General features: G+C 33.5%; 3 protein-coding genes across 3 annotated transcripts; all 3 read right to left on the bottom strand.

The window, feature by feature from the left end:
• Window positions 1–308: 308 nt before the first annotated feature.
• SEX4 (dual specificity protein phosphatase (DsPTP1) family protein) lies at window positions 309–7,132 on the bottom strand. Its single transcript, XM_085739394.1, has 14 exons — window positions 7,012–7,132; window positions 6,835–6,937; window positions 6,681–6,725; window positions 5,631–5,736; window positions 5,066–5,142; window positions 4,893–4,969; window positions 4,707–4,787; window positions 4,173–4,305; window positions 3,311–3,370; window positions 2,758–2,814; window positions 2,217–2,312; window positions 1,784–1,843; window positions 1,052–1,159; window positions 309–783 (listed from the first exon to the last, which is right to left on the bottom strand). The coding sequence occupies exons 1-14, from the start codon at window positions 7,041–7,043 to the stop codon at window positions 652–654; spliced, it is 1,167 nt and encodes a 388-aa protein (XP_085595520.1). The 5' UTR covers window positions 7,044–7,132; the 3' UTR covers window positions 309–651.
• Window positions 7,133–11,733: 4,601 nt separating this feature from the next.
• Window positions 11,734–12,747, bottom strand: LOC146957825 (uncharacterized). The gene has a single exon (XM_085751176.1). The coding sequence runs from the start codon at window positions 12,745–12,747 to the stop codon at window positions 11,734–11,736; it is 1,014 nt and encodes a 337-aa protein (XP_085607302.1).
• Window positions 12,748–13,486: 739 nt separating this feature from the next.
• Window positions 13,487–18,901, bottom strand: PHF1 (phosphate transporter traffic facilitator1). Its single transcript, XM_085739370.1, has 10 exons — window positions 18,503–18,901; window positions 17,553–17,653; window positions 16,719–16,851; window positions 16,511–16,602; window positions 16,164–16,263; window positions 15,977–16,049; window positions 15,735–15,855; window positions 14,736–14,855; window positions 14,479–14,549; window positions 13,487–13,908 (listed from the first exon to the last, which is right to left on the bottom strand). Exons 1-10 carry the CDS (start codon window positions 18,677–18,679, stop codon window positions 13,718–13,720), a joined length of 1,179 nt encoding a protein of 392 aa, XP_085595496.1. The 5' UTR covers window positions 18,680–18,901; the 3' UTR covers window positions 13,487–13,717.
• Window positions 18,902–19,883: the final 982 nt, after the last annotated feature.

A 19,883-nucleotide genomic window follows, 5' to 3' on the forward strand; every position in this document is an offset into this window, starting at 1 on the left:
GTAAGGAGAAAAACAGTAACATAACAATTAACATATACTAACTAACATTTGTCTGTCAGAACAAAAACCAATAACAAAGTGAAGTAGTGATGAGGCTATTATACTTTTTATCGTATATGTACAACAACAAAATCTTATTCCATCAAGTATGATCAGAAACATGGATAAAACGTTGTAATAATGTTCTATAATAAGATTTTCTATACTCTTTATAACCACCGTTTTTTACATTATAACTACCATTTTTGTTACTTAAAATCCTATAAATTATTACTATAAAAAAATCATATATATTGTACCCATAAGTATAACTCAATTGATAGCTGAAATAACATTGATTTGCAGATGTCTAGGTTCGCACCCATGATTCTCCAATTCTCCACATTTAAAGTGTGCGAATCTAGCCACCGCACTATGATACAGACATTTGTGCATATTTATTTGTGCATGGTTTATTGGAAGTGTTGTACTAGTTAAAGAATGCTACAGACATTTGATTGCTACGAAACTCAATAAAGCTGCCGCATCCTAAATTTACACTAACTGTAACAGAGAGCTTAGTAAGGTTCAGACTCAATCTTTTATTAGATAAAGTACATTATATACTTGCATCTACTACTTTACACATCAACAAGCAAGTGCATTGATGGTTCAGAGATCCTCATTGGGAAGAGCTTCCAGAAACTCTATTATTCTGTTTCGTTCATCCTTCGTGAGATCAGGATCATCACCAGTCACTCTCTCCCGAAGGGAGGCACGGCCACTGTCCGCATCATCAAGGACCTGTTCAAAGAGCATGAGATATGTGAAATCAAGAACTAACAGTGTATAGTAGAGACTTCTAATGACTCAAAAAAGAATAACGGACACAAACTCGGATGGTAAAATTAAACATATATGTACTGAAAATCCCTCCCTATGGTGAGGCTTTAGTAGATTAATAAATAGAAATTATCAATGTGAGCAGTATATGCTGTGGTACATTGTATGGTGTAAGAAGTTAACAATAACAATTTTTTTCTAAATTACATAGTTGAAACTTCAAACTTACTTCGATAAAATTATTGACATGGCCATCTTCATTGGGAGAGGTTACAAGCTCATCGTTATTACATGTCCATTCTCCATCAACAATGTACTTGTACTCGTAGCGCCCTTCCTGGTAGATAGAATAAGAAGAAACTTATTTCTCACAGGTTTATTGAAATAAACTATGATTTCTGTATACAGATTATGCATTCCGACATCAGAATTCTTAACAGACTAGATAAGTGTTTAATAAATTACTCAATCAATCCTGTAATTATTCCCATAACAGTCTGAAATGCAAATTTTGTCTGGATATGAAGTGACAATAGTAATTTTACATTAAACGGAACATGAATGACGCTATTATATCATTTGGTTATTAATACCAGTTGTACCCATATACATACAGTTGTGTACCATAAAACTACTTTATTAGATGATTTGATGTATGAAACTCACGTTTCAAAGCTGTACTATTTAGTCCCAGATGAATTGCATGAATATATAAGAGATAGAAAACCAGATACAGGGAGAGAAAAAGAAGCAAGAAAAAGTAAAAGAAATCCTCTGAAATTGAACATTTGTGCAAAAATTACGAAATAATGAACACAAGATCCTATAAAATGTTTTAAACAAATTATTCAATAATCCCTTATTTTATTGTAATGTTGATCTTAAGTTATTTGATCATTCGTCAATATGAGACAATTTCTAAATTAACAACTGCATAGTTTTATAAGTGAAGTGCACTTACAAACATTTCCTTCTTGAGAAACCATGAACCCTGTTTGTCATCGAAATTTAAGGGCACTCTCTGAAAAGGGATCAGAAGAAACTGAGTAAGTTTTTTTCACGAGTATATTAGCATATATTAAACTTAGTAAATAATTCAAACTAGATAAATCAGATTATTTTAAAGAATAAGAATATTTGAATGACAAAAGTATCAGAATATTACGATGAAGGCTATATGATACAGCATAAAAATTCCAACAGAAAAACAAAGGCCTACATGTGGACATTTCCAAAACATGATAAATGTTGTAATGGAAGTCTGAAGCAGTTTACTAGTTAATGGGGATGATGGTGCCATTTAAAAAATATCTCCATGTACTGCAGCATTAACTTTCTAAATTAAAAGGAGCTGAGTCATTTCTTAAATCTAAACAAGAAATCTCAATACTCACCTGCCCCCATCCAATATCAAGTCCTGAAATTTCCACCGTAGAGCAATTGCGGTGTCCCCACGACAAAGTGACAGGCTTCTTACTAAGGCCTGTAAGCTTTAAGGACCAAAGATAAATAATGGTTAATGATATGATCAAAATAAAATTAGTATGTAAATATACGATAACCAAATATTCGAGTTGATATAAAAAGGGAGAGATATACAGACAACTAACAGACAATACGGTATATATTATTCAATCATATACTTAAATGCCATGCAATATCTCAGACCATGATTCCTATTCAAAGGAAAACATTTGTTTACTGGTAATATACAATTGACATTTGAATGAAGCAGTACATAAGAATTTTCGTTTTAACCTACGCAATAGATGATTCTAGGTCCCTTGACAAATTTGCTACATAAATTCAAGATAATAAGTCTTCATTTTATACGAAGAGATTGTCTGCAACATCTGGACATCTTTTTATGGTATCCAGCATTAGAAGTCACGGTATAGCAAAGACATATAAACATAGAGAAATAAATAGACTCACAATATCGGCTGTTGCACTTTTTATGGCATCCAGCTTTGGACAGCATGACCTTTTGCTCTGCAAGAATAAAAAGGTCAAGAGAAGTCAGCAATAACTCAATCTCACTTCCCTCCAATAGCAAAAGAAACTGGCCAAGAAGAATTAATCATCAAATTGCAGAAATGAGAGCTCTATGACATAAAGAAAGGGAAAATGATATTAAATAATAGGGAAAAATACTATATGTGAGAAAATCAATCTATCAGTTGGTTAATTGTCCTGTTCCATAATTCACAAATAACTAAGTTGCAAAGTTGTTGTATTCCAGATTTCCAATTTGATAGTGATGCAACTATAACCGTTGTAGCATTGATAGTTGCAACAAAATCATTATACATAGAAATTATAAATGTTGTAAAATCAATTTCAGAAAGAAAAAAAAAATGGAAAAGTCACTAAAGTTTAATTCAGGCAATTGGAAATATGAAAATTCATGCAACATATTATCTACCACGAACCTCAATAGACATACTAAAATGTGAAACAATAAAAAACAAGTACTGAGTAGAGTTACCAGAAGTAGTGTATTAGCCTCATTGAGTTTATAACCCTGAACCCAAAACATATATGCCAACTGAAACAAAACAAACTGTTAGACAATGGCCAATGGAGATAAACTGATAAATATCACTTCAAATTTGGCCTAGCTAGAAAACTTTGTAACCACGACGCGTGGTATGCGTGCGTAAGTATTAGAGAAAAAGAAAATTCAACCCAACTAACTCGTGGAACTCTATCTTCATAGTATTTTGGATTGGTTAACTATGATGCAAACTCCACAAAGCTCAACCTTTGTGTTTAGACTTCTCTAATGAGAAAATAAGAAAAATATCAATTTTACGATTTTCTTTTCAGCCCTATCTTTCTATATAAACAAAACTAACACAAGACCCAAAAACAAGCTCTAAATCTCCAGAAAATTTCTTGTGTGTTTTAAGGATAAATCCCTTAAATACAACCATAAAAGCCCTAATGTGTAATTACCGAGGGCTTTTTGGCATTCCCACTAAGCTGAAATGCGGAGCAGCAGAGGATACTCTAGCGGCCACCCTCAGCTCCCACCTCTCTATTGCTATTGTGTGCTATAATTTTGATCTATGCTCTTTTAGAAAACTCAATTAGCGACGAAAATTAAAAGTTTCAGCATTGAAAATGATATATGAGTGTATTTTTCACATTAAGCGACAAACTGCTGAAACCATTCGCCATGAGAGATCACCGAAAACATTCAGCATCAGTCCTTTCTTTGTACAACATATTAAATGAGAAATTATTTCCTTCAGTATACCAAGAATTAACTCAAAAACATATCAGCTTGAATAGTTATGATTATCTGCTAGTAACATGTATACCAGAAATGAAACCAAGAGACATACCGCAACAGCTGGAGCTCTTCCAAGTCCAGCAGTGCAATGTATATATGTCACACCTCCATTAGAATTAATTGCCTTATATAATTTGCTAATTACAGCCGGAAGCCGCTTTCGTAGATCAAATGAATCGAAGTCCCTGCAACATCCACGATATAATGTGAAAAAGTGCATGACATACAATGGCATCGGAATGTGTAAGTCAAAAAGACATCACTGTTTAGTTGCATATACCATGAGTAAATAGAAATGTTAATATTACATGAAATCACAAGATGCAGAAATGACTGAAGTTTTACCCATCCGGTACTACGAAATCAGAAACTGTCTATGCAAGGTATCATTATCAACTCGTTTAACCCAAAAACCCATAAGCTGTGAGAAGTAAAATATATTTAGAAAATGCAACAAATTAATAGATTTTTGCGCGGTAGTACTCTTTTACTCCTAGTCAATCTAAACCCGATAAGCTCTTCAATGATTATGATGATGATGATGATGATAATAATAGTAATAATAATAAGTCATGCCATTACGAACCTTATCTCAGCACGCAAGTGTTGAATGTCATTGCATGTGTAGGCATATTCTCGTATGGCATTGATATCAACTCCAAAATATCTAACTAGTATTAAAGAAATACAATTGTTTTGTTTAATAGATAAAATATGTGCATCATGTGTCAAATGCTGAAAGTGACATAATAAACAAAATTGTTTAGGATACTCTAGATCTGAGTTTTGTTGCAAGCAAAATATAGTTTTCACTCCGATTTTACGCAGTTTATCAACGTCTTCAGGAGTCTGGTGGTTTAAGATAAAAATAAAAGAAGTCAGAGGACCAGACTATATGTGACAGAACTGAATCATCAGGTATCCATAAGTGAAACAAAATGAAACCTGCAGGCATGATCCAACAATCAAGTCCGGAAGGATGAAGTTGTAGTTCATTCCTAATTCATGCCTATAAGTCAAAACTGTTTAGCACATTGTTAGAAAGGGTTAACAAAATCAAATATTCAAAGAACAAAAGAATCATGCTAATAACGTAAGTGAACCATTAGTTAGTCCAAATTTGAGTCGAATGCAAATATTATAAACACAAGGCTGTTACAATTAATATTAGCGAACATGTGAAGGTTATTTTAACAATTTGAAATATTTTAGCGCATTTTATGCACACAACAAACAATACAATCAACGTGAATCATCACATAAAAGAAAATATCTTTTTTCCCCAAAATGCTTCTGAGTTTTTTGTTTTTGGTATTCAAATTAGAACTACAAAGTAGGTGTAAACTACATCAAATGAGAAAGAGTCTAATTTAAGAGGCAGCAGAATACTGAAGAAAGTGTTAGGAGAAACAATTAAGTAAGATCATTGTTTAATCAATATTCATCAATTTAACATTAAAATAAAGCTTTGGTTGTTTGTAAATGAGAAGCACAACATGATTAAACATACCAGCACCCATGGCTTCTGTCATGTTATTACTGTATATCTCAGACTTAACCTCCTCCTCGACATCAGAGCTACTTGTCTCTGCACTCGGTATAGAACCAGAAGCAGCCTGCACAAGAAAATGTCAATCATGTTCCCCAGAGAACACATGAAGTAGAAGTTATTAGGTAATCAAACATTCTTGTTTTTGGGTTCTAATTTCTCTTATGGGGATATCTCCTACTTCTAGCTAGCTTTCTTTATATTCATTTTTTCCTCTCTAGCATACACCAAAATGTGCAACGTTTCAAAAGCCATCAACATCATTGATTGCTAAAGCCTACAGAATTACATCACTCAATTTTTTATATCGACTGTCCAATCTAAATAAATGGCAGAGATAATTCCAAATTGATTTTGTTATTATATAATAAAAGTCGTCTGAGATCCAAAATTAACAGCTGAGATAATTTAAAACAGGGAATTCGGATCCTTCAATACACATACATAGGTTATCTAATTAGTATTCTCATTCAGCTTTAAGACAATGCTATTGAGAAATCTAAAAGGCTACTAAGCATATGTTAGTTTTCAATTTTGGAGGGCCAAAAGTGACTCTAAAGGTTCTAGAATTGATTTTATCATATCTGGATGATTTAAAGGAGAATTGATTTTACTTGAAACTTCTACCATTTGATTTTAGCCTTAAATCAATTCTTGTCAATGCAGAATTGATTTTGACATGTTTGGTTCTTCTCTAGCAGAATTGATTTTGGTTCTAGAACTAATTCTACTTGAAGCTAGAAATTGTAGATTCTGATTGTAGAATTGACTTTTACACTAAAAGATATTGTTCAACTCAATTTACAAACCAAACATAAATCACTTTATCTTGAACTCAATTTTAGTCAGAATCAAATAAATCCTTGTCATTGAAGATATTATTATATCTTAACTTTGAAGAGGTTACTTGAACAAACAGGTCCTCGAAATTGAAATTGAAATTGAAATTGAAATTGAAATTGATAGATGAAGTTGAAAGAAGAAAATAAAAAAAGTAAATGTTGAAGTTACCTTAAGTAGCATGGTTGGAGTGTGATGAGATTTAGTTATGATTCCCTGTGTATGTCCACCATTACAAGAAGAAGAAGAAAAAAGATCGGAGAATTAGCATAGTGATTATTAGTTAATGCATTAAGAGAGAGAGAGAGAGAGAGATATAGCATACCAGGGATAAAGAAGAAGAAGAAGATGAAGGAAGAAAGATATTGTGGTGGCGAGCAGGAAGAGGAGGAGCAGATAGTGTGTGGAATTGTAAAACAGAGGAGGATCTGTAAATTAATATAAAGAATTACTAAGCAGCAATGGAATCTGAATCTGATAGTGATCATAGAGAATAACAAACCTGGGAAGATTCAGATTCTGAAGACAGTTCATGATTATGATTCTGTTCTTGTTGCTGCTGATGGAGCAAATTTCAGTTTCACTTCAGTTCAGTTGAGTTCACCTGTGTAACTGTGTTGTGTGGGGCTGGGATGGTTTGAAGGATATTTTAAGATCTCTTTTCTTTCCTACCTTTTTATTTTATTTTTTAGTATTATTATTTTTATTAATTTTCAAAGTTTTGTATGATTCAAAACATGTTACTAAGAGACAAGAAGAAAAAAGACAACACCCTTTTCAAACACTCCATTAATTTGTAACTGTACAAGACAGGACAACATATCATCTCCCTACCATCACTTTGTCTCTCTAATTCACTACCGACTTACTACTTCAGACCATAAGCTCCGTTCATTTTACGTACATCACTCCTGTCATTTTCTGCTAACAAATGATCAAGAATTCAATTTTGTAGTCAGACTCTTTTGAACCAAAAAGATACTCTTTTTAATGGTATCTTTAGTTGAATGGACGATTTTTTTTCAACTAGCACTTCAAAAACACATTATCATGACATTTTTTTTATTTAACTTCAAAAACACATTATCATGACATTTTTTTTATTTAAATACGAATAATGTTATATGAACATCAAAATATACATGCAATAGATGGTCGGCAAATGATAACTTGATGCGACGAGGCGTTATTATTAGTGACAATCAATTATGTGTTTTATTTTAGGATGTGGCCAACAAGAAACTATAGATCACTTAATAATTCATTGTAATATTTTTGGCGACCTATGAAAGCTTATTAAGTCTTGGATTGGTGTGTATTCAGTGGATCTCCCACATGTTACAAATCATTTCAACCAATTTGTTCACTCTCTTCAGGTGGTTATGCTCCGCATCGGTCATTCTTACATTTGGTTTGGCTTTGTTGCATTTGGGTACTTTGAAATGAAAGAAACCATAGACTTTTTGCTAACAAAGCAAATACGACGCTATTGGAAAAGGTTAAGATGTACTCCCTTCGGTGGTTGAAAGCTACAAATGTATGTTTTCCTTTTGGTTATCATATGTGGTGGCAACATCCCTTGTTTGTTTAAGGATTGACTGATGTTTTATTTTCATTTATAAACATTTGACTTAGAACTGTTTGATGTAACTTTTTTTGCTTCTTTAGGCACTCCTTGTGCTAGGGAGCAAAACTATTTTTTGTTATATATATATATATATATATATATATATATATATATATATATATATCATTTTGATTGGTTCATAAAAATAATAATAAATAAACAGTCCCTATAAATATTAAGAATTTTGTTTTTAGTTCCTACAAAATAAAGTCACACTTTTTAGTTCTTGTGACATTTTCTTTTAGCATTTTAAGGACTAAAAATGTTGACAATTTTTTTTTTGTTGCAAAGACTAAAAATTTCTGATGGAAAATTTTACAGAAACTAAAAAATGCAATTTTACTTTGTAGGGACTAAAAATAAAATTATGAATATTTTCAGAGATTATTTACTTAATTAACCCTTAAAAGTATGCATACAAATTAAAATGATTTCTCTATTTATATAGAGTGTGATAGCTCGTGTTGCACGAGCCTACCGGTTGAAAGGAAAAAAAAATTGTGTGAAACATCGTTTTAGCCTTCTGAATTATAAGGGTTAGGTAATTTGGAAATTAATTTTAGTTTTTAAAAAGCTTTTTATGTTGAGATTTAAAAAAAAAAATACGTTCAAGAAAATAAAAGCTTTTGAAAAAGTTAGACTCTTATTTAGTTTGTTGCCTAGATCTCTTCAGCTTTTGAAATGAATCCGTTATTACCTTGGAAGCGGTCCTATCATCCATTAAGACAAAAGAGCTAACCAAGCTTCAAAACTTGAAGGTGGGAGATAATGGAGAAGACGTGAGTATATCAAGGGGAAGAAGTGTGGGTAAAGGATACTTGGTTAAATTAAAATCAGGGGGGAACAACAAAATTGAAGTACAAATGCTTCAATTGTCACAAGACCAACCACTTTAAGAAGGATTGTCCTGAGAATAGAGAAATGATGATTTTGTGTAAGTTCTGATTGCCTTCGAGGATGATTATGAGAGTGAGGGTACACTGGTGGTGAAATGTTGAGAAATGAAAAAGAGTTGTGACATGAACTCTCGACGCTCTTACCACATGTGTCTAATGAAAGAGTACTTTGAGACTTTAGAGTTAAAAGAAGGTGGAGTCGTTCACCTTAGAAATGATAAAGCATTAAAGGTTCAAGGTACATGTTTAATATGTCTTAGGATGTTTGACAATCATGAATTCATTTTACAAGATGTGAGGTATGTTCCCAAACTTAAGCAAAATTTGTCATCCAAAAGCATGTTTGATGGATTAGACTATGACACTAGAATTTCTCATGACATGATCGAAATTTCGCATGTTGCAAAGATAATAGCGCAAGGTATCAAAATGTGTGGGTTGCAAATATCATACGGTTCTACTATTACTGGTTATGCATTATTGGCTAGTCAAAATTTTCATTGTAAAACCGAACTATGGCATTTGTGATTAGAGTCAATGAAATAAGTTTAGTTGAACTAGCTAAACGAGGTTTGCTAGGTCATGGAACCGAATTGAAAGTGTTAAAGATTGACAATAACTTGAAGTTTGTTTCAGAGCAATTTTATGAGTTTCACACGAAATAATGTATTGATAGGCATTGAATTGTGTTAGGAACACCGCAACAAAATGGTCTAACTAAACGTATGAATGTAACCATTTTAGAGAGTGTATTAGATGTATGCTTTTGGGAGCTAGGCTGCCAAGATTTTTTGGAGAGAAGTTGTTAGTATCACAGCATGCTTGATCAATGGATGCCCGTCAACATGAATAAGCTTCAAGACAACTATGGAAGCGTGAAGTGAAAAACCGATACACTACTCTAATTTAAAGGTTCTTAGAACTTTGGCATTTGCGCAAGTCAAACAAGACAAATTGTCTCCCCAATATTAAAATCTCCCACCCTTTGTTGAACCAATCGAACTACTCCATCTGGTCACTATTATAAGCAAAAAACAACTTTTTAGGTTCATTGAATGAGTGATGTATGTGGTCATTAATATAGATCACATACATCATTTATTCAATGAACCTAAAAAGTAGTTTTTTGTTTATAATAGTGACCAGAGAGAGTATATGTTAACGCCTTGAACTTTTCATTTTTTTTATGTGCTAGTAAATCAACCAGTTACATTCTAGATTTGGAATGGCCAAAATTTGTGATGTTGAAGGTAACTTTGTGTTCTGCTTGTGAGTTTACTTTGGGTGCTAGGAAGAGAAACAGAGTTGTGGATATGACTAAAATGGCAGAAAATTGTTTCATATGACTTGTAACCATGGTTTTCGTTGGCACTCAAGTTTGGATACTAAGTTGTGAAAGGATAGAGTAGGTTCTCACTTGTGGTAATTATTTACTGAAAAAATTTGGCCCATACAAAACGTCTCTTATGAAACATATATAGGATATTAGATTTTAATAGTGGGTGTTACTTTTTATAAAACCAGCTTATATGATTAGAGGTGTTATCTTTTATAAACTCATTTGATATTTTCATGATTTTTATATTGAGTTTTTTTCAATACCCTGTCTCACATCCAACATTACGGGGCTTGATGTATTGATATAAATGGCGGGTGATCCAAGTCGATAGGTTGTTGATACCAAAATAGGTTTTATTGGATCTACCTAGATCTAACATATATTTACAAAATTGATTTATAAGTTGAATGATGCAACTCTTTATAAGCGTTAATAAAACTTTATCTTTATTCAACATGAAACTTGGGTTTTGCTCAATACATCTCTTACACCCAGAACTATTGGGATCATTGCGTGGATATAAATGATAGATGACCCGAATCGACTATATCTAATAATATATTAGACTTTTTTTTAAGAATTAATGGTAAGTTTCCGTGAGTAAAATTCAATTGGTAATAATATCGTAATATATAGAGATTGAGGTTTACTTTAATGAGTGAAGTTTTTAGAGTTAGTAGTAGTACAAAGGAAAAGAATAGCATTCTTACATACATGTGCAGAGATCCCAATTGTAGCTGACATTAGGTTTATCTTAATTATTTTTGCTATCATCTCGATTTAGGAAAAGAACTCCATAAAATTATCAATACTCTTACGTATCCTTAACGATGTTTCAATTATAGTTGATAACGATAAAAACAAGTGATAGAGTGCTTCGAAACAATGGGATAGGGGTATTAACTATGCTCTTTTGAATTTTGCAGGCAAGTAGCCTTATTTTTCGGAGATAGATCGTCTAACTTTGAGTTCTCTGTCTTTAGAAAACTTTAGGCATAAAAAGGAGAGTGTGAAAAATTTGGAGAAAATGGAGGAAAGAGATGTGAGAAAAACAAAACAGAAATATGAGAGAGATAGATAGAAAGTGTGCCTTTCTCACCTAAAACTAAAAGGTAGAGAATCCTATCCCCTATCTTCCCCCTCCAATATAGCAAAAACAATAGGTAGTACTTATATCAATAGTATTAAATTTTGATATTGATTTTTTTTTTTTAAGAATCTAAAATGATATATATTCACAATAAACACAACGCCCCTTTAGCACAAGGCGTGCCAAAGAAGCGCAGAAGATACAACTAGTCTGTCAAAAAACAAAAGCAGGCATTAGTCGATACCCAAACAAAGTAACGGGTTCGACCACCACTACTGACAACCATACACAAAAGCGGCATTATTAGCACGCAACCACCAATACGAGTGGAATTTAACCTTTTCCACTAGCTCCTCTATAGAAGTGGTAGTATTATTAAAAATTCTATTATTACGCTCTTTCCATAATAGCCAAACACAAAGAAGCCAAATGAGCTCAAGGAAAGAGCGCATATTCTTTCTACCACCTAAATAATGAGTAAAGTGAAGAAAATGATCCCCAATAATATGATGATCTACTCCTGAAAATCCAAGCCAAAGCCGAACATGATACCAGATGGCACCAAAAAAATCACAATGTAAAAATAGGTGACCAACAGATTCAACATGTCCGCACCCTGTCACACAAAAGGTGTCTGCGACATTAATAATGCCCCGATTGAGCAGATTGATTTTTGTCAGCAACCTGTCTCGAAGCAAACGCCAAGCTAAAATAGACACCTTCAGCGGAACCTGAGGATGCCAAATAAGATCCTGAGACGCATCCAACACATGGTGTTCCTGAGCAGAGAGAATCTCGTAACCTGAACGCACTGAATAGCCCTCTGCGGGATCAGGCTGCCACAACCAAGTATCTGAAACATTAGGCTGCAAAAAGACATTAGATAGCAAAAGCCTACACTCTGCTAACACCTCCTCCTCCCACGCCCACAACCTCCTCCTCCACTGCCACGCTCCACCCCCGACCTCCCACCCTAGTGAACACATAGTGGCAACAGAAACCAACTTGTTTTCAGCTAAGGTGAATAAACGGCTAAAGCGCCGACAAAGAGGAACGTCTCCTACCCATCTATCCAGCCAAAAAGAGGTGGTCTCCCCATCACCCACCTTTCTCAACACCATCCCGACAAACCAACCCTCTCCCTCCTCGCCTACCCCATCTCTAATCCTAGCTACCTCCCTCCACCAGCAAGAAGCACTCCGGCCCCCAACCTCCAACCTCCTTGCCTCCTCACCATACCTAGCAGCCAACACCCTATACCAAAAACCTCCTCTATCAACCAGCATCCGCCAACACCATTTACCTAAGAGAGATAAATTAAACTCCCGCAACTGTCTAACCCCCAGACCACCATCCTCCCTACGAAGGCAAATAGTTTGCCAACCAATCCAATGAATTTTACTGAGAACCTAACTCCCCCCCCCCCCCCCCCCCAAAAAAAAAAAAAAATCAACATGAAAACGAAAGAGAATTCTCAAAAGAAATCAAATGAAAAAAACATGTATAATGTATACATGCTCTTTGTATAGAATAGAAAATCAACTAACTATCAACAAACACTAATCAACTAGAACTATAACTAGTGTCTCGTGACACTTGTTATGAAGAAAAAAAAAGAAGTTAATTCTATGTTGAAAACAACATTGTTTACACTTCTAAGATATTTATTACACAAGTTCGAAAATAATTTTATTATATTTGGTTTCTTTTTTTTGAAGGATTATATTTGGTTTCTTAACAAATGTCTCCGGAACACTTGTTAGCATTTTCCTTTTCCTTAATGTTAGTAATAAAATACTTCTAAATTTACTTTTCAATGATTTTTTTTCTTGTGAAGCAAATTCTTATGAAGGATACTTTAGAAAATACACACATTTAGTATGAAATCAAAAAGATTATGTAAACTTACATAAAACAATAAATCAGTGTGAGATGAATCATTTTTTAATGCTACTATAAGCTAAAAAAACATGCCCCAAATGTCTTGAGTCGTAAATCCAACCAAGGTTACATAACAGCCTCAAGTTCAAGAAACAATTTGACTATTTCTATTTTAAAATTCAATTACACATCACAATAATGGCCTTTTGGGTTTAAAATTTTCAGCAAAAAGAAAAGGAAACAAAAGTAAAAATTCTTGTAATAGCAATCAATTGCCTAATTCTACATGTGTAAACAGTCTCTCCTGAGTTGAATTTTGATACCACTTACAACTACTGATACTACTTCCAATGGAACAACAACACATAGACGCGGTCACATATCTACTGGTCCCCATTGATCATCAAATGATTGAGGGTCTCTCATCATTGGTTTAAACCTTGGTCTAGCTGGTTGGTTTTTTCCCATTGGAAATCCCCAGAATGAATCAGAGTTCTCGAAGAATATGTAAAATGCAACTGCTGACACTAAAAATAGTCCTAAAAGCACCAAGTATATCTGCCACTCTGCAGGTTTCACAACAAACATAAAATGTCAAATTCAATGAACATTATATTCTGAGCTGTGCTATTTTAACACGCAAATTTGACAACAAATTTCGAAAACAATATGGATGGTTGGTGCAATTTACATGTGGTTAGTTACGTTTCATGGATGGTTAATGAATATATAACAAGGTGCACCAATCATTAATCATCCTCTAAATGTAATTAACCACAATTTTAAACATCATTAATCATGATTTTTCAGATGTTTATTTAACACAAACTGTGGTTAATGGATATCATGTTTATTTTATCACGTGACGTGAGGATCGCGGTCAATGACTTTCAGAATCGTGTTTAATCACCTTCAATGGACAGTTAATAAGTTGCAACACCATGTCATATTCATTAACCATTCACTGAGCGTAATTAACCACATATTTGAACGACATTAGCCATCCATCCGAATTGATGTTGATTTTTGTTAAATTTTTTAGTCAAAGTATTATTTCTGTTATATTCTATGGTCTCAGAAAGGACAATTGTGAATGTGTTTTATGGATGTGTGCGAGCATATGGAAGAGAGATAACCTTTCCAATCTTTAGGTACATTCAGTTTAGTGACCAATGCTCCCCATTCTACTGAGGTTGTAAGTACAACCCTGCATAAAATAATAAAAGCTCATGTGAATAGCCAAGACCAAGAGAACTGGTTTATTAGGCCAATAGATTGAAATTTTAGGCCACTGCATTTTTTAAACTTTTACATTGAAACAAATAGCTTAACCCCAAAAGTGTGTTCATGAATGATTGATATTAATCAAAAAGGTACCAGTGTGGATATTTACCTTTCACTAGGACAGAAATCCAATGTTGCGATAGTTGTGCCGAGGTGTAGTCTCTTGCTATAATGGTGTATCTGCATCTTTTTTACTTCAACTACACATATGTCTCCATCTTTACTTGCCCTAAAATTACAGAAATCCGATGAGCTCAAGAATATACAAGCAAGGAGCTCATCATATCACACAAGTTTACCTTTTAAAATAATTGGACTAATTTTATCTGTGATGCACGGTAGACTCCACTAATATATCCAAAACCTATGTTGACTATAACGATTCTGAAAGGATCTACGTTCGAATTGACCGGCAAATTTTAAAAACAGACTTTTTTTATAACAAGTTAGTTTGTCTGCAGTCAATTCAAGTGTTTTTCACCAATTAAATTAAATATGATATTTTAAGCAGAAAAGTTGCTCTTGATTCAAGTCTTATTATTGTAAACTTAATTTCCAAAAGTATTTGTTCAAATCCATATCAAATTGAACAGCCCAAAAGAGAAGCCTTAGTTCTGAGATATGACAAACATGGCATTGGACAAAACAGCATAGAATTTAAAAAAAGCCTTTATCAAATATTTCATGAAAACCTAAAATAGCTATAACTTTCTCGAAAAGACCTTTTTAAAAAACACACATAAAATACATTGCATTTTTTTAAAAGCTCGTCCTTGGAAACAATTCCAAAACTGTAATTGTAAGGAAAGGAATTCTAGAAGTTTCACAATAAAACCCTTAAAAACACAAATGTGATACCCCGCTAGGAAAGCAAATTGTATAAGACATAAATTAGAAATTAGCATCATAAGGTAGAATAATAAGTGTTTAAGAAAATGATTTGGTAATCTCTAGGACCTAGATGACTTAATCATGATCAGTTCAAAAACATTGTTTTCTCCACTCTTCACAGTTTTGGCAATACAATCAAAATCCACCTTGCTATCCAAATGACTTAAATATGCTTAACAAAACAATTGATATGTACAAGGTAAATATAGGTTCTTACAGAGAAAGGTATTTCCCGTCGTGGCTAACAGCCATTACTGAAGCAGACTTTCTAAGCAGCCTCTTGTGCCCTATTTTGTTCCATGAACTCATGTCCCAAACCGCTGTAAGAGACTTATCCCCTAATCAAAATTAGAGGTACCAATGATTAAGTTCATACTTGATCATGATCAAAAGAAATTTGACAGATATACAAATACAACACTAATACTATAGAATATACTCAAAACAAGATACTCATACCTTTTTGAACGGCGCCAAATAAAAATGGTTTGGTTCCATCCTTGGAAAATCGACATAATTCAATTTTTTCATCCTAAAGAGACAAAAAGGAAATTTTGGATAAAGGGGTATGAGTAAAGTCACAGATTCTTTGTCAAAAAAAATTCTTCAGATCCTTCCAAAGGTCCTTAAATAAAAAAGACTATACCGAGTTGCGAGACAGAGTGGTCACAGGAACACCGTCTTCAACCTTCCAGATTCTCGCTGAACCATCAGTAGAAGTTGAAGCTAGAAATTCTGAGTCTAGACTGAAGTATGACAAAACGAAAGACAATACGGTCAGTATCAATGTCATCAAAGTTTCACAGGATTAAGATGCTTATAATATAAGCACACTATTATTGTCTAAAACATTTTATCTCCATAGTCTAATTATTGCAGGCACGGCAAGATAATTCTAGTTGCAAAATTTATTATTTATTAGAATTCTACTGGATGCTTAGATGAATGTATCTCTTAGAAGGATCTAGATAGAATTGCTTAGTAATTTTGTACCTAAAATCCATATCTCGGACAGATTTGTGTGCTCTTGGTTCATCCAAAATTATGCGCATGCTAGGCCATTCCATAATTCTGAGATGTCCATCCTACACGTGTTAAAGACAGAAGTCAAACATACAGGACACAATTCTAAAGAGGACAAAAAATCAAAGTACCACACACAACATAAAAACAATTTGTTGGAATCTAAAGTGATGCTTACCGACCCGCCAGCAGCAAATTTAGATCCATCAACACTAAAAGTAATACATGTCTGGGAACCAATACCCTGTAGAGGGGTTAGTTCCTTGGGTAACAGTTTCATGTTTGCTTCATGACCATAGAGCTCAAACAATCTGCAAGACATGAAGAAATACTTCAATCTAAACCATAGAACTCGAGGCAAAATATCTGCAAGCTACTCTTAAGAAATAAGTACGGCTCTGTTCAGTAATGCCAAACCGCTAGCTTATAACATATAAGCTCGAATGATTGAAGTAGAACTGTTAGTAACGGTCTTCTCTCAAAAACTTAGTGTTTTTCGAGATGCTACGTCAAGTAACGTTTGAGCTTATAACGTGTCATATTCTCTCTAATTTTACCCTCAATATCATTTTTGAAAAAATAAAAATAAAAGTTAAAAATTAATTTTTATGTCATTTTATATTTGTCAGTTGGTTCAACTGCTTATTTTACCAAACAATTCAAATTCAATTTGCTAGTTATTTGTTAGCTTATCCACTATCCGCTAGCTTATCAGTCATCTACTACGTTTTACCAAACTGAGCCTAAAACTATTATGTCATACACTCTCCTAGCTCAAGGAAATAAGAACAAAAAACTGTGCAAAAAAATTTGGTACAACTGAGCATGCGGTATTATATTGTCCTTTAAAAAGTTAAAGGAACAGAAAATGTTGGTCCGTTACTGAAAGTAGTAGCTTTTATTTTGAGAAATGTAATATTGAAACAAATTACAAAACTAGTTTTCAATAGATATAATTATTCATAAAAGAGAGCAAGGTTTCAATCCCATGGCTATTAGAAAAGAAGCTTACTTGCAGCTACCATTACTCAAAGAGCACATAAAATCATCACCGCTAGGGTGCACAGCAATAGCAACCGGATCACCTTCCTCAGCTTCTAACACAAAATTGGTCTGAAAGATTAGTCAGACAAAAAACTCATGAGAATCAAAGTAAAACCACACTTCCAATTACATGATCCAAAAACTCAAGATTAAAACCACTCTTCAAAAGCAGAATTATTGCATAATAACTACTTCCACCAACAATCTTGTTCAGGAAAAAACAATTTCTCAGCTAAAACCAAAAGGGAATGCACAAAATAAATCTTTTTGCATATGCATCACTCTACATAGGACCTGTTTGGATCGACTTATTTCAGGTTACCTACTTGTATAAACATTCATGAGATTATTAGGAGAGCTTATAAAATGTTCATAAACTGTTTTCCAGAATACCTTACAGCTTATAGCTTAAATACATGCATAAACTTTTGTGAGATTATTAGGAGAGCTTATGACATGTTCATAAACTGTTTTCAACTTATATCTACAAGCTCTCCAGAATAGCTTATGATACAGCCTATAGGTTATATACAGGCATAAGCATTTGTGAGATTATTAGGAGAGCCTATGGCATGTTCATAAACTGTTTACAACTTATCTCTATAAGCTCTTCATAATAGCTTATCAAAACAACTTATTGCTTTATAATAAAACAGTTAGACTTTATTTTATCTTTTGTTATAGAAATATCTTATATATAAGTATTTATGCTATAAGGGTTTAGTTAAGTTGTTTATCCAAACATGGCCATAGTCTGTATACAACTGCAACATACAGACACAATCTAGCACATTAAAAAACAATTTCTAAACTTAAAATAAAAAGGGTATGCACAAAACAGATTAATATTTCAAATAGCTCACTCTCTACACACATACGTATACATATACATATAGTTTGAGAATTGAAGAGGAATACCAAAGGGGAAGTAGACAAAGAAACGGTTATAGGGTCAAAGGAGAAAATCTGAAGCAAAGCAGGACAAGAATTTCCACGCTTGGACCTTCCAAGAACAACTAGGTTGAGATTTTCGGGTCTCCGAATCCATGACCCGCAAGTAACCGGACCCTGAGGTGATCCAGCATCATTCTCCATCCAAATTCTCAGAAATTTGAAATATGAATTCAAAGTTCGGTTCTTTTTCCAATTGGGTCACTGAAAATCAAGTTTTTTTGATGAAAATCGTTGATTTGAATTTGTTCTGTAAAATGCAAAGTTATATAGAAATATCCGAAGAGGAAAGAGAGAGGGTCAATGAGCGCAAGTTGTTGTTGGATAGTGGCTTTGTTTTTGTTTTTGTTTATTGATTTGATTAATGAAACAAACAATGTAATAGCGTTATTTAATGACATATACACGAGGTAGACATGTCTCAACTTTATTGTTTGATCATGTGCTTTGAAGTCGCTGATTGAATGATTGTGATTATGGTGTACTCCCTCCGGTCACTATTACAAGCAAATTTTGACTTTTTAGGTTCATTCAATAGATGACGTATGTAGTCTACATTGTAGACTACATACGTCATTTATTGAATGAATCTAAAAAGTAGAAATTTGCTTATAATAGTGACCAGAGGGAGTAGTTATATAGGAAGATAATAATTTTTTAGATCATTCTACCAAAATAAACCTAAATAAATAAATTTGTAGATATTGTTTTGGGTCCATATTAGGAGGTCATCTAGCATGGGGAAATGAAGAGGATACAAAATGGAGAAGATCTTGAACTCTCATATTAGGGTTTTCATGGGGTAAAGATCCTCTCCATTTATAAAAACTAGACCATTGACCCGTGCGTAGAAGTTAATCGAATCAATGAAAATAATGTAACCATACATAGCCCATAGAAGTTTTATATTATACATAACAAAATGAAATGGTAGCATATAAAATCCTACCATGACATTCTCTAGCTTATATGTTCCTCCTTCTTCAACCATTCCTTGAATCGTTGGCACCAGGAACTTACGAACAGTGGCATGGATCCGTCCTCGCTAAACAAAAAATAACATGTCATTAACATAAACCATAGTATATGTTATCGTAGTGGCAACTTGAAAAAAGGACCATTTATTTATACAATCGATTTATATAATATATCTTCTCATCAACCAATATCATGTTCATGAAGATGATATCGTCTGGATTTTCCTTATCACGAATCAGCCATATATGGGCCACACGGACAATCAACTTCAAATCCTTCTTTCCATCTGTCACAGCTGAAATGGGGGTGAAAATGTTTGCCATATCAGCAAGTGCAAGAAACAGTTATATTTGCTTAAAGTAGAGAATGG

Source organism: Medicago sativa, chromosome 1, assembly GCF_051527215.1.
Source record: "Medicago sativa cultivar Bolivia chromosome 1, Bolivia_mono, whole genome shotgun sequence".
Classification (NCBI taxonomy): Eukaryota; Viridiplantae; Streptophyta; class Magnoliopsida; order Fabales; family Fabaceae; genus Medicago; species Medicago sativa.

Excerpts from the sequence above, each read along its gene's own strand:
- SEX4 (XM_085739394.1), bottom strand. The coding sequence starts at position 7,043 with ATGAACTGTCTTCAGAATCTGAATCTTCCCAG. Across the intron at positions 4,970-5,065 it reads TTGTTGGATCATGCCTGCAG|ACTCCTGAAGACGTTGATAA; the intron begins GTTTCATTTTGT and ends TTAAACCACCAG. Across the intron at positions 2,313-2,757 it reads AAAGTGCAACAGCCGATATT|CTTACAGGCCTTAGTAAGAA; the intron begins GTGAGTCTATTT and ends TGGTCCTTAAAG.
- LOC146957825 (XM_085751176.1), bottom strand. The coding sequence starts at position 12,747 with ATGCTGGTTGATAGAGGAGGTTTTTGGTATAGGGTGTTGGCTGCTAGG.
- PHF1 (XM_085739370.1), bottom strand. The coding sequence starts at position 18,679 with ATGGAGAATGATGCTGGATCACCTCAGGGTCCGGTTACTTGCGGGTCA. Across the intron at positions 17,654-18,502 it reads CTTTGTCTACTTCCCCTTTG|ACCAATTTTGTGTTAGAAGC; the intron begins GTATTCCTCTTC and ends CTAATCTTTCAG. Across the intron at positions 14,550-14,735 it reads GATTTCTGTCCTAGTGAAAG|GGTTGTACTTACAACCTCAG; the intron begins GTAAATATCCAC and ends TATTTTATGCAG.